Source organism: Kryptolebias marmoratus, linkage group LG1, assembly GCF_001649575.2.
Source record: "Kryptolebias marmoratus isolate JLee-2015 linkage group LG1, ASM164957v2, whole genome shotgun sequence".
Classification (NCBI taxonomy): Eukaryota; Metazoa; Chordata; class Actinopteri; order Cyprinodontiformes; family Rivulidae; genus Kryptolebias; species Kryptolebias marmoratus.
Genome location: NC_051430.1, coordinates 9,855,147 through 9,873,187, shown reverse-complemented (window position 1 = coordinate 9,873,187; position 18,041 = coordinate 9,855,147). Strand labels below are relative to the sequence as shown.

Sequence of the window (18,041 nt, the reverse complement as noted above, 5' to 3'; positions counted from 1 at the left end):
GAAGCTGAATCATAAAGCATGGCTAATGAATAGAATAGGGAAGGAAAGCTGAGGCCCGCTGACGGCCCTCAAGAGAGGAGACCAGGCCCCTGAAGCCCCAGGCTCAAATAGCAGACGGCCCTCACAAAGGTCAGGCTTCCTGCGGCTCACTCCAAGGGCTTTTGGGTCCTAGGCAATGCAGCTTAAATTTCCCTCATAGTTTTTTTAAATGGTTAAATTTCTCTGTTTCCTTTGGAAAACTTGGCCTTTGCTCCTTATTTTCATTGTCTTTCTGTTTCTCTATATAAGTGTTTCCCCTCTGTCTCATCTTTCTCTGTCTGTTTTTAATGGCAGCCAGGGTTGCCTCAACAAAGAGAGTGTGAAGAATTTGTTATACATGACCTCTGCACACCACAACCACAAGCAGCTCAGACTGCCAGCAGCACAGCCCAGTAAAAAAATGTCAACTTGACCAACGAAGCCCAGAAAGTTCTACAAAAACAACAGCTAGCCAAATCAGAGCTCTGCTTTGACATGCCTTTTTAAGAAGGGCTTTTGCAAGCTGGCCTTGTAATTGTGGATTATAGGACTGACTGAATCATATAGACTTAGCAGGTGCAAAACACAGCATTGAACCCTAAATATCAGTTGTTGATGTTCCTAGGAATACAGTGGAAATATAAAAGAGCTTGCTTTGACTCTAAAAATGGTCAGAATAAGAATAGAAAGACCTAGGTCATTTTGGCAAATAACAAACACAGGTTTTCTGTTCTCACGAACATGTTGTGTCTGTCATGCTCTCTGGATAACCACTCTGGTCATAACAACTATTTTAACTACTACACTGAGTTATAGCATTACCTACCCTGTTTTTTTTTCTGGTATCGTGACCCCGTGCCACTCTAAGCAAGACCCTGAGCCAACTCCCGTGTCCATTTGACAAGCTTCATTTCATTCTGAGCCCATATTTTTCTTCCCGGGCCTGCCGGGCCGTGATTCAAGGCTGAGGTTGTGCTGCTGCAGTGCTGAGGCTTGGTACTGGAGCGTTTAATGTCATCCAAAGCCAACAAAGAGCCTGTGTTGTAGTCTGGCGCCCTGGTTCTGGGAGATTGAAAAAGGGCAATGCACAACACTCTGTCTTTCCCCTGCAGTCTCTCACTTTGTCTACTGTAAGAGGAAACATGAAATGTTTTTGTTCAGCTGAGTGTTTGGTTTTCTTTGAATGTTCTACTTAGCGATCAAAGAGGTGTTAATAATCTCTCCTTAATGTACATCATTTGCAATAAATTATTTTACTACCATAAACACATTGGGTGGGAGGTTTTTCAGTATATACTGCTGCCTATTAATCTCATTACTGATATGATTACAGCCACCCTAGCAATAGCTCACTTTAACTGATATTAAAAAAATACTCATCTGTATAGTTTTGTATTATGCATAATGCATCTGAGATTCAGACCTAAAAGCCTAGTCTGCTATTGTTGGCATATTACGAGGAGATTAGAGCAACTGACTCATTATGTCTTATTGTAGAGTATATGATGACAGAAATCAATATTTCTCTGTAAATATCAAGAGATAATTTATTTTACTGTTTTCTGTAGATTCAAATGTTTACCTCCACTATGGGTTTTCCCTCGAGGTTTCATGTTTGTATTTTTTTAAAGCCTGTGTATTAGTAAAGCAAATTAGTGTGAGAATTTATGCTTTACTTGAGCTCTGTTGTGGTTATCGCTGAGACGAGACATCAAGCTCAGACACAAAAATATTGTACAGAAAAGTAACACAGCGGTAGTCAAGTAGAAATCGGGAGGTCTTGGAAAGAAGAGGACGTCCTCAAAACACTTGTGAAGAACTAACAAGGATGCCAAGGACAGCCATCTGTGTTTACAAAATCATTTGCTTTCTCTTTCTGTCTCTCTTGTACTCGCTCAGATTCACTGTTCATTCTTTACATATGCTCCCTTTGTGCAACACGAAATACAAGCGTGGCAGTTAAGGACACTCGGGACCTTTGAGTGGAACATATGTTCAACTCCTGCAGATTTTTACAAGTCTGCAGATCTCAGATGAGAGGAGCTAAAGCAAAGGGAAATTGTGGCTTCAAAACCAGCCCCCTATATTGGCTCATAAAACAGACCGAGAAAGATTTTCATTGTTAATATCTTCCAAGCACACCAGTAAATCCGTTCAGTGCTAGGGTTTGTCTGGATTTACTGATCTTTAGTCATGGTCATAAAGTTTTCTGCCTGGTCAGCAAGGCATTTTTGTAAAAGTATATGTTGTAATTTGGGGAGTGCTTGCCAGCACATACAAGTTCTTCTAAAGCATAGCGGAAAATATGCTGGTGTAGATTCTCAGCCATCCGTTTTTGTTTTTGAACTTTTTTGGACATAACGGAAAATACTTAGCAGTATTTAGTCTAGACATTTCCTTTATCACTTCATAGTCAGATACATTCATATATAAAGACTCAACAACCATTTTGTTTTTGTCCACCACATATACACTTCTCAATGTAACATTGGCTCCATTAGTGACGTATCATCAGTTGATGTAAGATTTGTGCAGATTTCTCTTCATTTGACAAAATAAGAATAGAACTGAACCGTGTCCTGGAAATGAGAAATGCTATTTCTTTTTTAAATATTACATAGCAGTGTATAGTGTGATTTCTTAGCAGCAACATGTTTTCAAAACCCTTTGTGCTCTTGTGTTGCATAGACAACTCACTGGTTTTTTATCTTCTTGACAGCGTTTCTTCTGAGGGTTTTCAGGTGGCCCAACAGTGCCATCTAATGTTACCTCATCAGGAAAAAACAGACGACTGTACAGAAGGAGCTCCTTTTCCTGGCTGATTGGAGACTGTTGATTGTATAATGTGTGTGTGTGTGTGTGAGCAGAACTTCACCTCTTAGCACTTGTAACCACATCTGTGGCTGAATAAGTGTTTTGCTGGTTAGACGAATGTTTACTTGTGCTTGATTCATTTGTAAATTCTATAGATTTTGGACAGAATTGATTTGTAGCTCAGTGGTTCGTCAGCAGGCAAATCAACATAAAGTCTGTTTTTTGTCTTTCTAGGTGTCTGATGTAGGATCAGAGAAGCTCTTTTCCCCTACCACACCCAAAGGTAAGAAATCAGTTTTTCTCTTTCAGCTTCAGTCTTTTCTCTTCCGCTTTATTCATAAACATAACAACAACTGGGTTTTGCAAATGAGTCCAATTCTGTCCCACTCTAATCCTGCAGCTCCCATTCAGATTTAAATGTCTCCAGACATAAACAAGTTCTGGTGACTACATATGCATGCATTTTTGCCTGGGTGCATAGTGGCGTGTCTTGGACGACCTCGCCAAAGGCTTAGTCCTCCTACATATTGGTTCATTAGAGGGGATTTAAAGCCTCCCTGCCACATGCTCCCACAAATGGGAACTTCCCCTCAGGCATTACAAGCTCTCTGACAGCAGGCCTGGATCATAATGGATGCCAAAGGAAAGACAGAAAAAGAGCTTTGTCAGCCTCCAGACAACATAAACTGTGTGCATTCAGATCTATGTGCATTCAGATATGCACATTTATAGATTTTAAGGTTTTCCTTTCCTTTTGTTTGATATGACTATGAAGGCTTCTACAATGTTTTTGTACTTTTGTGTCCATGCAGTGGATATTGTTTGGCATGTCACTGGCACCATGCAGACACACACTGCTTGCTGCATCTGAATATTTACTACATGCAATGATGCTTGGCAGGTCAGAGCAGGGGTAAAAGTGTCAAACTGTGGATGCAGGGAAGAAGGGAAGAGGCACAATCAGCCTGCTCTTGACAGATAGCAGCATGCAGACCACGTCCCCTCTGGGCAGGAACCAGGAAGGAGGCCCATTAAGGCAAGCTGAGGGAAAAGATGGTGGATCTGCTCACTGTAAACTACAGCCAAATGAGGAGGGTTCGGGAGACCAATGGGAGGAGGCATGTCTGCAGTCTTAACAACCAGATCAGCCTGCCTCAACTTGGTGCCATTGTGTTTGTCTATTCTGGGATGTTTCATAAACATTTGTTGTTCAGCTTACCTGTTCTGTTGTTGTTGTTTCACCCACCACTGAAGGACAAAGGGTAACAATGTTTTTGCCTGTGTCGATGTCTGTACATGTGTTTGTGGTCACCACAGCTAAGTGACTTTAACAAACACAAAAATTGCCATAAAACTGAGTGTGATCGCAGCTGAGTCTTTCCCAGTACATACTCCAGGTGCTCTACATTGTACGACATCTTTGCTTAAAACCTTGCCATTAATTGTTGGAGTCAACTCTGTTCATCATTTAACAAAATATCTCATGACCCACTGAATGGGTTTTAATGAAATTCTTAAAAGGTAGTCATTGGATACACATCTACAACTCTTTAACATGTGGAGTCAACCTAGGTCAAAATGGCCGCCTCAGCTTATCAACCTTAGCCAACACGAAAATGGCTGTAACTTAGTCACATTTACAGATATTGTGCTTAAGTTGGATGTGGGTAGTAGCTAAGAGTGATTAAGAACAGAGACTCCTAGAGTGCCAATGTGTCTTGCAAGATTTCTCGATATTGCATGAGATTGTGCATAATATAATTTACTTAGTTTAAAACTCTGAAATGAAAGTCAGCAGTTTGGTTTATTTACTGTTTTTTATTGTTAGTTTTGTTTTGTTTTGATTAAAATATATATATATATATATATATATATATATATATAAATTTAGCAGTTTGTATAGTTTTTTCCTTAGGTACAGGCTTTTATCATAACTCTAATAATAACAAACTTGAGGTTTTGATTTTCTGTCTCATATACTCCTCCACATGTTTAACATCTTTAACATTGTTAAAGTTAGTATCTTGGTTTTGTACAGTAGCTTTGACTGTTGAGTGCAAAAGCTTAGCTGACATGGAAGACAGACCAAGCATGCTGGCTGTGAGATTTAGATGACCTGTGACCACCATTAGCCTTGTGAAACCAGCATTCGCAATTACAATGGCTTCCAGACTTTTATGATGAAACAAACAGCTGGATCTCATCTGACACCATATGTTCTCCGCCAGAGCTGCTGAACTACTTCTGTTATCAGCTTTTAGGGTGTTCACTCATTTTTCCCACATGCTTGTTAAAATTATGTATCCATATAAGCAGACACAAACACTGTGGAAACATCACAGTGCAAACACACACTCAATTCCGCACACACATTCCCAATCCCCTTTTATTGTAGCAGGTGAAGGAATGCGTGTGCAGATCGTGCTAATGCTCAGGGCAGAGGATTAAGTCCTTGGAATTACAACCAGACAATCCAATCAAGGTCTCTCCTGATTATCACACAAATCAACCAGATCCTGTTTAGGCGATCTAGACAAAGGGCACCAGATAGGAATTAGGGGTTAGAAAGGGTAAGGCAGCAAAGAAATTTGCAGTGTGATGAGGTCATTTGGTAGTGATAAGGGAAAAAAAAGTTTTTGCAATAAAATTGCAGTCTACCGGCAAGCTATCATTTTGCATTCCAATGTTGTTGTTTGGAGCAATAATGGGTGCTAGGACAGTGTTTGTTTTTGGCCTAGACTGAGTTTTCTGCGTGTGGATAATGTGTGTGTAATACAGAGAAGCCCACAGGCTGTTTTCATCTGATTTGGTATGCAGCAACATAGCGTATGGGTCCCATTACCAGGCTCACTCATGGTCCTGAGGGACTGATGAATAGCCTTCAATTTTTCTGATCACCAGGTCTGTTGAGCTGTTAGCTGGTTGACTTCTAAACAGATGCAAAAAAATACACAGACAACCATTATGGTTTACATGAATATAGAATACAGTGTATCTATATAATTTACTAGAGAACAAGTGTTTATTTTACTCACCTCTGTTTTTTTTTCTTTCTTTTAAGCATTTGCTTCTTTTTCAACTTTATTTTGGCAAGCAGTTACGGGTACAAACAGTTGAGGTTACATCCAAATTGTACACAGGCCCACAAGCTGTCATAGTAATGAAACGGTTCAGGGTTCATGGAGAAGAGGAAAGACCAACATTGTAATCAGTGATGGCAGAGCACTGTAATTATGCACACAGAACAGGGTTTTGGGCAAAACCCAGAGACCATTGCCTTTTTTCTCTCATATTTAGTTTTCATCATCTCTACATTGCTGGTTTGTAGACAACCTGTTATTCATTCAAGCTGCTACTGATAATAGCACAAGGTAATGGTGTCTGCAATAGCACTGTACACAGTGTGTAATTCTCTCTGGGTGTTTTTACCCAACAGCTCATACAAGTCTGTTTGTGTTGGTGGTTATGATGTAGGAAGGTACAGCAGAGGGCACGCATTATCTAACAGTTATTGGTTTTTGTTTATTTCCTGTTTTAAACCTCCTGCAAATTATTGATTTCCTGGAGGATGGCATGTTTAAGTAAAAATGCTGCAGACTTGTGCTCCCCTCAGGGCTACCATTATTGAACTGAAGGTTAGAGTTTGCTGTTGTCACTTGCTTGAAGGCAAATATAAAGCTAAATGTAGCTGCTGAGCATGAACAGGGCACATCCACAGAGCACAGATAAACACTTTACTCTTATGACATTTCACAATGCTAGGCCTATGGAAGCAGTGTGGAGTTATCACCTAGCTGTCAGCAGCTAGAAATATCTGAGAAGAACACTTAGGAATCTGCATGGACTATGTTGAATGTTGCATCTTTGGGTTTTAGAGCATTTCATATAATCCTGGCACAGTCTTTTATTTCTCCTGGTGTACGCTCTGAGGCCCTGTTGTTTTAGTGAGGTACAACCTACCCCAGTGTGATGGTAAACCTTGGTAGTGTGCCTTCCTACCCAAAAAAACAAAAAACAAAACCTGAGGCATCTTGGGATGGCAAGGGAAAGATTGGTAGAAAACCTATTTCTGAAGTGGATTTGTGCCCTTGTAATCCTGATTAATTTTGACCCGTTGTGCTCATTTTAAACAGAGCATTACAGTAAGCGTGAACACAGCAAGCTCCGGGGCGAAACTAGGAGCTTAGCGGCTTTGGGAGGCTTAGCTGCAGATGGCATTTTAAGCCGGACTTAATAAATTGTTTCCATTAAACTTACCGGCCCACACATACTGGATTAGACCAGTGGAACAAAGGAAGAGGAGAGCGTGCAGAAGGAGAGGAGGAAAGAAAGCACACACATCTGCCATCGTGCACATCTGACACAGTTAATGTTTCTCAGAGGCCAAATAAAAGGTGAAGATGAGGTTACTGTGGTCTTAAAGGAGATTGAAGTTTTTGGACATGAATTTGTAATTCCCTTGCTCCGGATCGCTTCATCGTTGGACATGACAGACAAATTTGCCTAATTGACATTGAAGTAAACAAACAAAAATGCATAAACCATTTAGCTTGGCAGTGGATTTAGGGCTTATCCCACTAACTGTTGTTTATATATAAACACATTACCAGCGCTGTAGCTTAAGGATTTAGTATTTGCCCATGCACTTGCTTATTTTCTTTTTCTTAAGGCCTTTTTACTCATATTTACATTATTTTGTGTGTGTGGGAAATCAGTTTGTCATGGTAAAACCTTTCCCCTTTTCTGTCCTCAGCCCACCACCACTGTACTTCCAGCCCCTATCAGCTCATGGCATGCTCCCTAAGCTCTCATTATGTGCTACACAGTTCAGGGTCTCTGTTTCGAATCGCTAATCAACTACCCTGTCTGCGGGCCTTTTCTCTCAATAGGTGCTGAGTGGCCTTTGTTCCACTGCTGGTGTTTGCTGCATGTCAATAAAATGAACATGGTCTCCTTCTCTTACATTGCATGGGCTGGTCGAAGTGACAGGGCTGCTCCAGCCGTGGAAGCTAACATTAAATCCCAGTCTCACCTGCTTGATTTTGAATGCCAGCGAAGTGAGGAAGGATGGTGATTGGTGAGGGAGCACTAGGTCAGGGGCAGAGGGATTGAGGGCAGCTCAAACATAGTGAAGCAGATGAGAGAGCATGTTTGTATTCGGCCGAGCAGCTCTCCTCTGGCCCAGTCAGCGTAATGTATCACTAACCTTGGTGGCCAGGCTGACTGTTTGCAGCCTCTTGCCCATTAAATAATGAATGTAGGTTGACCCTCTAACCAAGCTTTGTGCCTCCATTAAATCAGGATAGAGTGTAGGTAGCTCGAGAATGTGTCTGACTGACTTTTAGGTAGACTTTGTATCTGGAGCATAGACACAACACTGGGAGAATATAAAGGAATACATAGGCTTCATGGAGACCAATAAGCACTTCATGGACTTGAAAGTAGCCATCACCGGTGTAAAATTTAAGGCTTAGTTTAGATGTGAAGAGTCTTATAAAAACAGGGATTTTCCTATGTTGATGTTACACATTTGAACGTTCGTTTGGACTGACAGTAAGGTTTGGTTGCTGTTACACATTACTTTAAATTATAAATCTAAAAAGAACCAGAAAAATGGTGACCATTGACTGACTGCAATCGTAATGAACACTTCAGCTTTCAGGTAACTTGCGTTTTCCTGTGAAACAATGCCAGGCATTTCGAAAAACTTCCGCTCTGAGACCTAGATTTAAAACGTTTTGTGTCAGAGAATCCAATGTTGCTCTTGTTGTGTAGACAAACACCAAAACGCAACAGAGTTGTCTCAATTTCATTTAAAAACACTGTTGCGTAAACTGGGCCTAAGCCTGGTGAAACTCTGCTTTTTCTTCCTGCACTATTTTGCTTTGCAAATGTCAGAAACCACATCCTTAATAATCAAAAAGATCAACATTACTGTATTGTCACAGCACTTTGCTCAAGATCAGGTGTTTTCAGTCTTGACCATTTGTTTGTGACGACCATGTTTGCACAGAGGCGCCCCAGTTTGGGAGTTTGATGTTCTAAAAGAAACCCTCCTCCTCAAGCCTAACTCATCACACTTTAATGTGCTTAAACAGCAGCTCGTGTTTCTCATTATTTGTTTTAAATATTTAGAGGATACAAACTTCTTGCAGATACCAGATGGCAGACAGGCTAGTTAACTAAATATTTAAGAAGGAAAACTAAAACATTCCTTGTTTCTTTATTAATCTTAAGGTTATTACTGTTTACAGCCATAAGACTGCTTATAAGCTGAGTGATTTGTTTTTGAAAAAGGGGCTGATATTAAGCTGCCTTTATTGATAGTGCTAATGCTGTTTGTGCAGCCATCCTTGTCGGAATGATGAAAATAAATAGGGGGAGCTCAGCAGAGATAAGACACGTGTTTAATTATTAATTGAGCCATTACTGACAAAGATTGCCTTTTTTGATTTAAAGCAGGAAGACCTGCCTCAGGGACAGAAAAAGCAATTACAGAATTCCCAACCTTTAGTGCTGCTGCCCATCGTTCAACATACGCCACGGAAGAGAAGCAAAGGGAGACAAAATGCTCCCGCGCACACAAACTCTCACGTGCCTGTGACACTGCGTTGTTTCATAAATTATTTTAATTCTTCTTCAATATTTATAGCTTTTGAAATTAAATTTATCTCATCGTGTACTATTTATGTGGAGTGGCAAAGAGTCAGTGGGATCAAGTCAAATTCTATACAGCCGGTATGGGATGTGGTACGTTAAAAAACTGACTGGAAAGCATTGTTTGGTTTGGTAAGATTTAGAAAGGGATGTCAAAGCTTTTTACAAGCTGCCTGTTTTCAAAGACAGCCTAGATAATTTGTGTGTTGCAATTAGTTGGCTTGCAGAGTTATTGCTGATATTTCACACTAGCCCCATGTGCACTTCGTGGCTCCTTTAGAGGTCTATTATGTCCATTAGAAACATGCTCGGTATGTGCAATGACTCTAGGGTGCATGAAATATTAACTAACTTCCTTTAAAACATTTGGTCACTGCTGATTGAGTTTCATTCTTGAAACAAAAACCCTGTTTGATGGTCCATGTGTTTCTTCTTTATTGTAGATGCTCTCCATTACTGATGGGAATGCTTCACATCAGCCTGTCAGCTCTGTCAGTTGATGTCATCTTTGTCAGTGAGCGCATACGTGGGGGCCAGATATTGTGACAAAAAAATGGGAGTCAAGTTGTAGGCTGTATGTTGAGGCTCCTTTGTGTGGCTCTGTGGTCATTGACTGAATATGGATTCAGCTTTAGTTGTGGAGAGGGAGCAATTACAAAATCACTAAAGGCTTTAATGGACTTTCAGAGCAGATTGTCAAAGACATGACCAGCCTTTTGGGGGAAACTTGTACATATGCACAAAGCCTCTCAACATATTAGATTATGTTTTCGTTCACTTTTTTTAAGTGCTTTAGTTTAGTTTGGTCAGTAAAATGACACTTTATACTGCCATTTCCATTATCGTCACAACTGTGCACATCATGCTCAAAAAAAAAACATCAAATCTTATGGGCGTATATTCCCTCACAGATCACTGCAGCTGGTAAAGTTCACTGACCAATTTGCTACATCTCAACATAGTTGTAAGATGTCGGCCCTTTTTTTTTTTTGAAAAAAAAAACTCAAGTATAACCCAAGAGAGGCACAGCTCTCATCACATCAGCTGTCTAATCTTAATCCTCCTTCTTCAATAAAAACACATTGTGGAAGGAGTTTTTATTGTTTACTTATGAAAATACACAACCAGAGTCTTATCACTGCTGTCAGGCCTAAAATGTAAAGCGTGACGCCTGTCATCACTTTCAGGTTTTCTTGCTTTTAATCCTTTATTCCCAGCTTTAGTCATTCTGCCAGCAAGACTGTCATATTTTCCCCTCACCCAGCTTTTGTTTAAACATCCCAGTTCTTCGCTATGTGCGTTTTAAGCTCATTTATGTCGAGAGGTTCGCAGCCAACGTTGTTTGCAGATGAGGCTGTTACGCTCATTCACAAAGCCAGATGGTAGGTGAATCTGGCCAAACACGGTGCTTGGATAATGTACAATCGCTGGCTAGCGGACAGTCGTCAGCCTAGATGGATATTACAAACATGCTTGTAATGGATTGGACGTTTATGGAAGCAGTTTACAGAAGCTTATAAAGATGGAAACAGCATCGCCAGGAACAGAATGAAAGTAAAATGCTTCAGATTCCATGACAGACAAGGACATCCAAGTATCAGAAGAATGTGCCAGAGTATTCAGGGGAGAAAAGAGAGAAACTTAGAAAGCAGAATCCCAAATGAAACAGAGATATCAATCTGCCTTCTGAAGTACACTCTATTTATGTTCAGATGGTGGTCTTTCTTTGGTCTTTGTTTAGTATTTCTGATACCACAGTAACACACAATACCACAGACCTGGAGTAGGTTTGGCAGGGGCTGGCTTTGGAGAGTTTTGTAAGAGAGGCTTGCTATTAGTCTCGAACTCAACACATGGTGAAAAATGTAACCCAACACACACTCCTGTGAAAGGGCTTGTGTTTGGTTATATATTTCATCAAGTGTGAGTGCCATTAATCGTTTCAGTGTTTAACACACAGGCGATAATTCATTTAGACAGAAGGGCCTGCATTTTGGTTGTATCAGTGGTGGTTTAAAAAAAAAAGGGACATGCACAGTGTGGTCTTCTGCAATACTGAAACGGTCATCTGTTTGGCTGTTGTTTTTGGCTACCAGCAAATTCCCTGCCCTGGGCTCTGGTGGTGGGGCCTCTAATGGCCTCTGACTGACTGTAATACCCCATTCAGCAGAGCACTGGCTCCAACCTCGCTGGCTGTTGGGTTAGTGCTGCTGTGTTGAAGGGTGAGCAGCAGTTCTGGGATTTCACTGCTGTTTGCTTTGGAAGGAAATTGTTCCAGTGTCACACAACACATTGAGAAAAGTATACAGAGTACTACCAGCAGGTTTGGATTGATATATACTCTTAATTGTGTTTGCCCTTTGTTAATAAGTTATTAAGTGCTGTTGTAATTCAATAATGAAATAAAGTTAGATGTTTGTATAATGCAGCAATACAATCGAATATTTGAAATAACACTTAACAAGTATGATATAGAAAAATAATTTGTTTGTAATTGTATACTTTCTTTATGTACAATAATAGGAAGAAATGTTACTATTAACCATAGTGTTAGTAGTGTCATGCACTGTCATTTTTTTTTTCTGAGAAACATTATGAACACTTACATTTGCTTTTGAAATAACCCATCTGGTCAGGTGAAACGGTGACAAATTGCCTTTATATTTTCTTAGAAGGAAATCAATGTAAAGCTATCGCTATCACTAATGATACATTTATTGACTCATCAACTGTTATGTCCGGGGCAAGTGCTGAAGTGCCTGGGGCGACTTATCAGCTGTGGTGCACTCTATTAGTGTCCTGGGTCGGTGTGGCAACAATGACCGAATCCTGGTAGCAGGTGCCTCTGAAGCCGAGAAAGAGTGGACATGTTTTTCAGAGAAGATGAGCCATCTGGGTCTTGATACTTTATGGTGCTTAAAACCCACTCTCAAGTGTGACACTCCCAGCACTTACCTTTTAGCTGCTCACAATAATCTTAGTTCTGGCTGCTAAAAGGAGAGTGGAGGCTTTCAGAAAAATTTACAGGGTTTGATGTGGTGTGGAGCCTCCTGCTTCATGGGATCATGAAACCGTCCGACACACTTGGTGGTTTGATTTTTGATTCTTCTCGCTGCATCAGTACTGTTTTTGTCATATGCGAGCAGAGAAAAAAGCTTGTGTATTATCAACCACTACCATGAAGGAAAGGTGATTATGCTATTGCCTTTGTGTGTGTTTGTCTTTGTCTTATGAATCACTGGATGGATTTAAATGAAACTCTCAGAAAGTAATTTCGAATCTACCCAATTCAAGATGGGGGCCAAAACTACCAAACACAAAAATAGCTATAGTAGTTGTTTTTACAGATACTGAGCTAAAATTTGGCGCAGTAGTAGCTAAGAGTCATACCCAACACATACTAACAATCTGTGCAAGATCTTTTTTGTTTGTTTAAACTTTGGCATCCAAGGCAGCAGGTGATATGCATTCTACTTTCATTTTCTGTGTTTGTTTTGTTTTGTGCAGTCTTGTTTGACTCATTTGAGTCCTGTATTGCGTTAGTATTTTATTTTTTTTATTTTTTTTGATGGAGTTTGTTTCAGCTTACTAGCAAATTGGCCCGTCTCAGAGTCCAATTTTGCTCACAGTTCGCCTCCCTCTTCTCGCTCACATTCACACATTTCTCCAAAGTGACACGCTCCTTTCACACCCCAAAACAAATTTTTTCTTTTCTTCTTACGGCACGCTTGGAGCACTGTGGTGATATGCAGTCTTGAAGATGTGCAGGCTGCTGTTAATGTTCCTTGTCCACTGGGGCTCAAGGAGGCCAGACTAAGATTGCCTCAGATAGCTTTGATTGTATTTGTGTGTGTTTCTTTGAGTGCTGGGAAGCAGACTGTAGTGTTAGCAGCAGCCACACAGGTCAGGATCCAGACCTTGTCTTCATTAGTTTATTTGACACAAATCTGTAGCCAATCCTCTGCTCCTTCCCTTGCCTTATTAAGTAACTTCACTCTGGCTCTTTCTACCCAAGTCTGGGTCACTTTATCCCTCTTTCTTTGTAATGCCCTCTCCTTCCAATCAAGAATGATGAATGAGGTGCAAGGAAGGGCAGCGCATGTTTGCAAATCTGATACACCCTCCACTTGTTGCCCCCTCCTTTAGTGGTGAAGAACACTTTTCTTTGGAAAGGGCTTTGTTTGTTTGTCTAAGTTCAGTAGGAGAGCTCTTTCAAAATGCTCCACCTCAGCCCCTAAAGTGTGTCATCAGCCTTGACATGTTATTTTTCAATCCTTGTCTCAACAAAAAGAAAAAAAAGAAAGGAAAAGAAAGAAAATACAGAGTGGAGAAAGATTTTTTAAAGACTTTGCATTCACATGTTCCAAGCTCTGATAACTACTGGAAAAAGGCTTGTAGCTCATAAATAAGAGCACAGTTCTTTTTTTGCATGAAGCCATTTGCAGGGAAAGTAGCAGCTTTTAGTCTAGTCCTTAACAGATGCTATAAGCCTAATTACACAGCAGCACCCCAGGAGCAGCTCAGCAGCTAGATCCTCCTATAGAAGGGGCACTGATTACGTTATTGGTTCCATACGGGACAATATATTTCCCTCAGGCCTTGCAGATATGCGAAACTTAAGTCAAAGTTCTTTAATGCACAGTGGAATTTTGTTTTCAGTAAGGCAGTCAAAAATAATACGACTCTATTGCAACAAAACTTCCTGCCAGGAAAATTTACAGTTAGCTTGAGCAAATACAAATTCCAACTTGATTTTTAAATGCCAGACTATAGCAAGTATTCATTAATGTCATGTAATTTTATTTTTAAAAATGAAAGGAGTTAACCAGTAAAACTCGGTCTGTTATCAGTGCCGACTGAGTTATCTACATGCAACATCAACATATTTTTTAAATGCCATGTCAAGTGCTGTGTTTTTACTGGAGCTTATTGATGATATGGTTGCAATCAGATGATACAGATCAGATGTCTGGAAACCCTGAGACATTGTGTAACATACAAGGAATTGTTTTCTACAATAACATCTTCCTAAACAATTAGAAAAGTTGATGTGGGCTTTGATGAATACTTTGCAGAGCAGAAGCCCTGGCCTGTGAAAACAAGTTTCTCAAACAAGAAAGATATGAAGTAGTTGATGGATGGCCTACCTTTCTGGTATAGGTTGATGTTGCACCTGTGGACATCCAGCCTGAGTTGCTACCTCAGCACTCCTTAAATCAGATTTATTTATTTATTTTATTTTATTTTATTGACAACATGCAAAAGAGGCTGCTGTATTCTCAGGAAACAAGTAAGTAGTTCAAACATCTTTGTCTAACTTGCAGCGTACCAATAAACCGAAACACTTGAAGAAATGTGATATGTTGGCCAAGATGTTTGTTCTACCACCTTCATTGTGCTCAACTGTAACAGCTTTGAATGTCAAAACAGGCAATGAGGTGTGGTGAATGTTTAGGAGCTGTCGGATTCCAATTGTTGCTTTGCTTTGAGCTTGGAGGGTGAAAATTGAGATGGAGGAGGAGGAAAAGAAAAACACGGTGGGCTCTTTCAGCCTGCTGCCATGCCACTTAAGATTTGTTGAAGGATTTTCACCCAACCATTTCCATCCCATTGAGAAGTAATCAGTACGGCACTGAAAGATAATATTATATCCACTTAGAGGCATGCAGGCTTTATGCATGTTCATACATGAAATGAGGGTGGAAAGCAGTTCCTCTGTTTGCATTACTGAATCCTCACTCCCTCCATCTCTGCTTGGACTCGAAGCCTCCTGAAAGAAAGCTCTCTGTCTTCGTGTGTCTTACATTCTTTCTCCCCCTCTTTTTTATTTCTATCTTCTTTCCCTCCATTCTCTGTGGATTGTGAGCCAGCTGGTGGGCTAATAGAGGATGCTTTCCTGTGGGGCACCAAAGTGATACTGTTCAGGCATTCTGCGAGCTTAAGTAAAGCTGACACGCTGCTCAAGAGCTACAGCCCACACTGAGCTCCACAGCAGCCCATGGAGAGATGCTGAAAAGGTCTTAAAGGTATAGACACAGGGAGGCTGCCGCTGTCCTCCCACTGCTGTGCTGTGATGTGGGAAGCCGGAGTTAAGTCCTTTATTAGAAGTGGCAGGCGTTGTCTCCAGTCACCTCGATAATTGCAGCACCACGTCCACTGCTATAATCAATTGAGACAGCTGCTGCTGCGGCGTTCAAGTCCATCAGGCAGGCTTGTCATGCTAATTAATGAAATGATAAGGCGACTGCTTGCAGCAATGCACAAATAACTCCTGAAGGCCCTTTCCTTTTTTTCAGTACAAAATTTGCCCATAAACGCCCGCCCTTTTCCTGCATGTCGGCTGTCTGTCCACAGTGGTCTTAGAGTAAAAAGGGTCACAGGGGCTAGGAAAGGGTCACTGACAGTGAAAGGGGTCAGATTCCAGACTGGCAGGGTGGGCTGTGTCAGAAGAGCCATTAGACTTGGGCTTTTCTGTTAAAAGTTCCAGGATGTTCACCCTTTTATTTAGTTGAGCCCAATGGCACTGACCTTAGACGACCTATCTGTGGCCAACAGAAGCTGAGACTGATGGCTGTCTCAGAGCTCCGCTGCTCACAGCTCAGCAGGAGGCAGGGCTATGATGGACATTCAAAGAGGGAAGTGTGAGTGAGGAGGTGTCTTGTTTCTCTGCAACACATTACAGCCAGGGGTTAATGAAGGTTTAACATTGGTTTGGGAACATTACTAGTCCACATATGACATCCAGTGATTTAAGGTCAACATCTCTGCTGTTTCCTCTCCTACCTTCCTTCTTTTTACAGATTTAGATTGGCTCCCTGCTATTTGCCTTCTGTCTACAACAATAGCATATGTGCCACGAGAGGTGACTGGCATATGCATTTTGCACCATATGGCTAGAGTTTGAATTGGGATCTGATATGCACAGGAAATCTGATTCATCCCTCAGCTTGAGCTGCCAGCTCTCTGAAATGAACATTAGGTTCTTGATTTATGCCTGGGCTTTGACTGTAAACGTGTTACAGCTTAACACCCATCCCCATTCTTGTGCCATCAACTCTTTTGTGAGCTGAAGCACAGAGACAGAGAGGAATAATTGAAACGTGCCAGCTGTCCCCACTCTTTAGCTGTCTTGGCCAGCTTTCTCCTTGCCCACTCCCCTATTACCATCTCTGAGTGATTTGCAAAAACATCGCCTTGGCTCCCCTCTTTACCAGCTTGGAGATGCTTGAGGCAGATTAAATAGTGTGAGGAAAAGCAAGCCGTTGCAAATATTTTCTATGATTTTATTATTAGCACGGTGATTCAACACTGCTCAGCCCTTCTGTTCCCCCCATACAAAATCATTTTGTTGAAATCACCCTGCCTTTTTTTATGACTGAATACCTCACGGCAATGAAGTGTTGATTGGCAAAACTGCAGTTTCCTGCCTTCTGCCAGTATCTGTTCAAGCCATCTTCCACAGTCATTCACTCGTGAGCTAAGCCTTAGCTCTTGGCAGATTGCTTGTCTAGAGAGGTACAAAAACCAAATCATTGTGAGCTCAACCGTCAAGAGCAGGAGAATATTCTGTCAACCACAGCCAGCAGGAGACAGATCAAGGCGGCCGCATTCTTGGATACTCTGTGCATCCTCCAACATCTTTCCGCAGAAATGCTGCTTTATTTAAATATCTGTCTGTCATGTCATTTATCAGTGCACTGACTGTTTATGCTTTGGCAAAGCCATGAAGGGAGTAAACCGCAGTGTTTGCCTAGTAAATGAGATCACCCAGTGGCCTGAAGCTTCTCTCATACCACAACATCCTCCTGTCATAAAGAGAATTTCCATATTCTTGTATCTAATCTTAAAAGGCTTTTTGCATACAGGTTCTGTTTCCCAGGTTGTTGTATCTACTGGCCAGAGTGTCAGCACTGAGCAGGAAATTTATGTAACGCACCTATTTACATGCACAGTATTAGGTTACCGAGGGGGTTTAGTTGGAGGCTATTCATGAGGCCGTTGGGTCTGTTTGCACGTTGCCAGGTGTGTGTTTAAAATTAAGTGGCCTAAAAACGGTATTTGATTTTTTTTGTTTTTGTTTTACAACTCAAAGCATTTTAAAACCAATGTGTAAAATACTATTCCTACAGTGTGACTGTACAGTAGGGTCTTCTTCACAAGAGGGACCACATTTTCCTTGGATTATGACTACAACCCCATTCTTGTCTAGTTTAAGCCCAAACTATTCCAGACTAGTCCAAGCCATTCCAAGCTGGGCCATCTGGCATAAAGGCCATACAGGCCCCCTATCAATGCCAGCTCTCCAGATGTTCCACAGGGACAAACAGGGTCACGTGCAAAGGATATCGAAAGCAGGAACAGCTGTGTAGCGACACTGTGTTCACCCCAGATTCCCCCCTGGACACATCAGTCATAACCAGCAAATCCCTGCAGCTTGTTGTCTGCCTGCTATCTCAGTCCCTGTCTCCCTCCTCTTCAACCCCTCCCCAACTTGCAAACTCATATCACTGCAAACCAAGGCACGTGTGCCTAGAGCAAGTCTCAATTCCCCA

General features: G+C 41.2%; 1 protein-coding gene across 9 annotated transcripts in view; it reads left to right on the top strand.

Annotated features, from left to right (window-relative positions):
- The window catches only part of fbrsl1 (fibrosin-like 1), a 279,706-nt gene that overhangs the window by 240,525 nt on the left and 21,140 nt on the right, over positions 1–18,041 (top strand). For all 9 annotated transcript variants that reach the window (XM_037980515.1, XM_025005586.2, XM_017414623.3 and 6 more), the window contains one exon: positions 3,067–3,115. In XM_037980515.1, the coding sequence (XP_037836443.1) occupies positions 3,067–3,115 (49 nt within the window). The remainder of the gene's footprint in view (positions 1–3,066; positions 3,116–18,041) is intronic.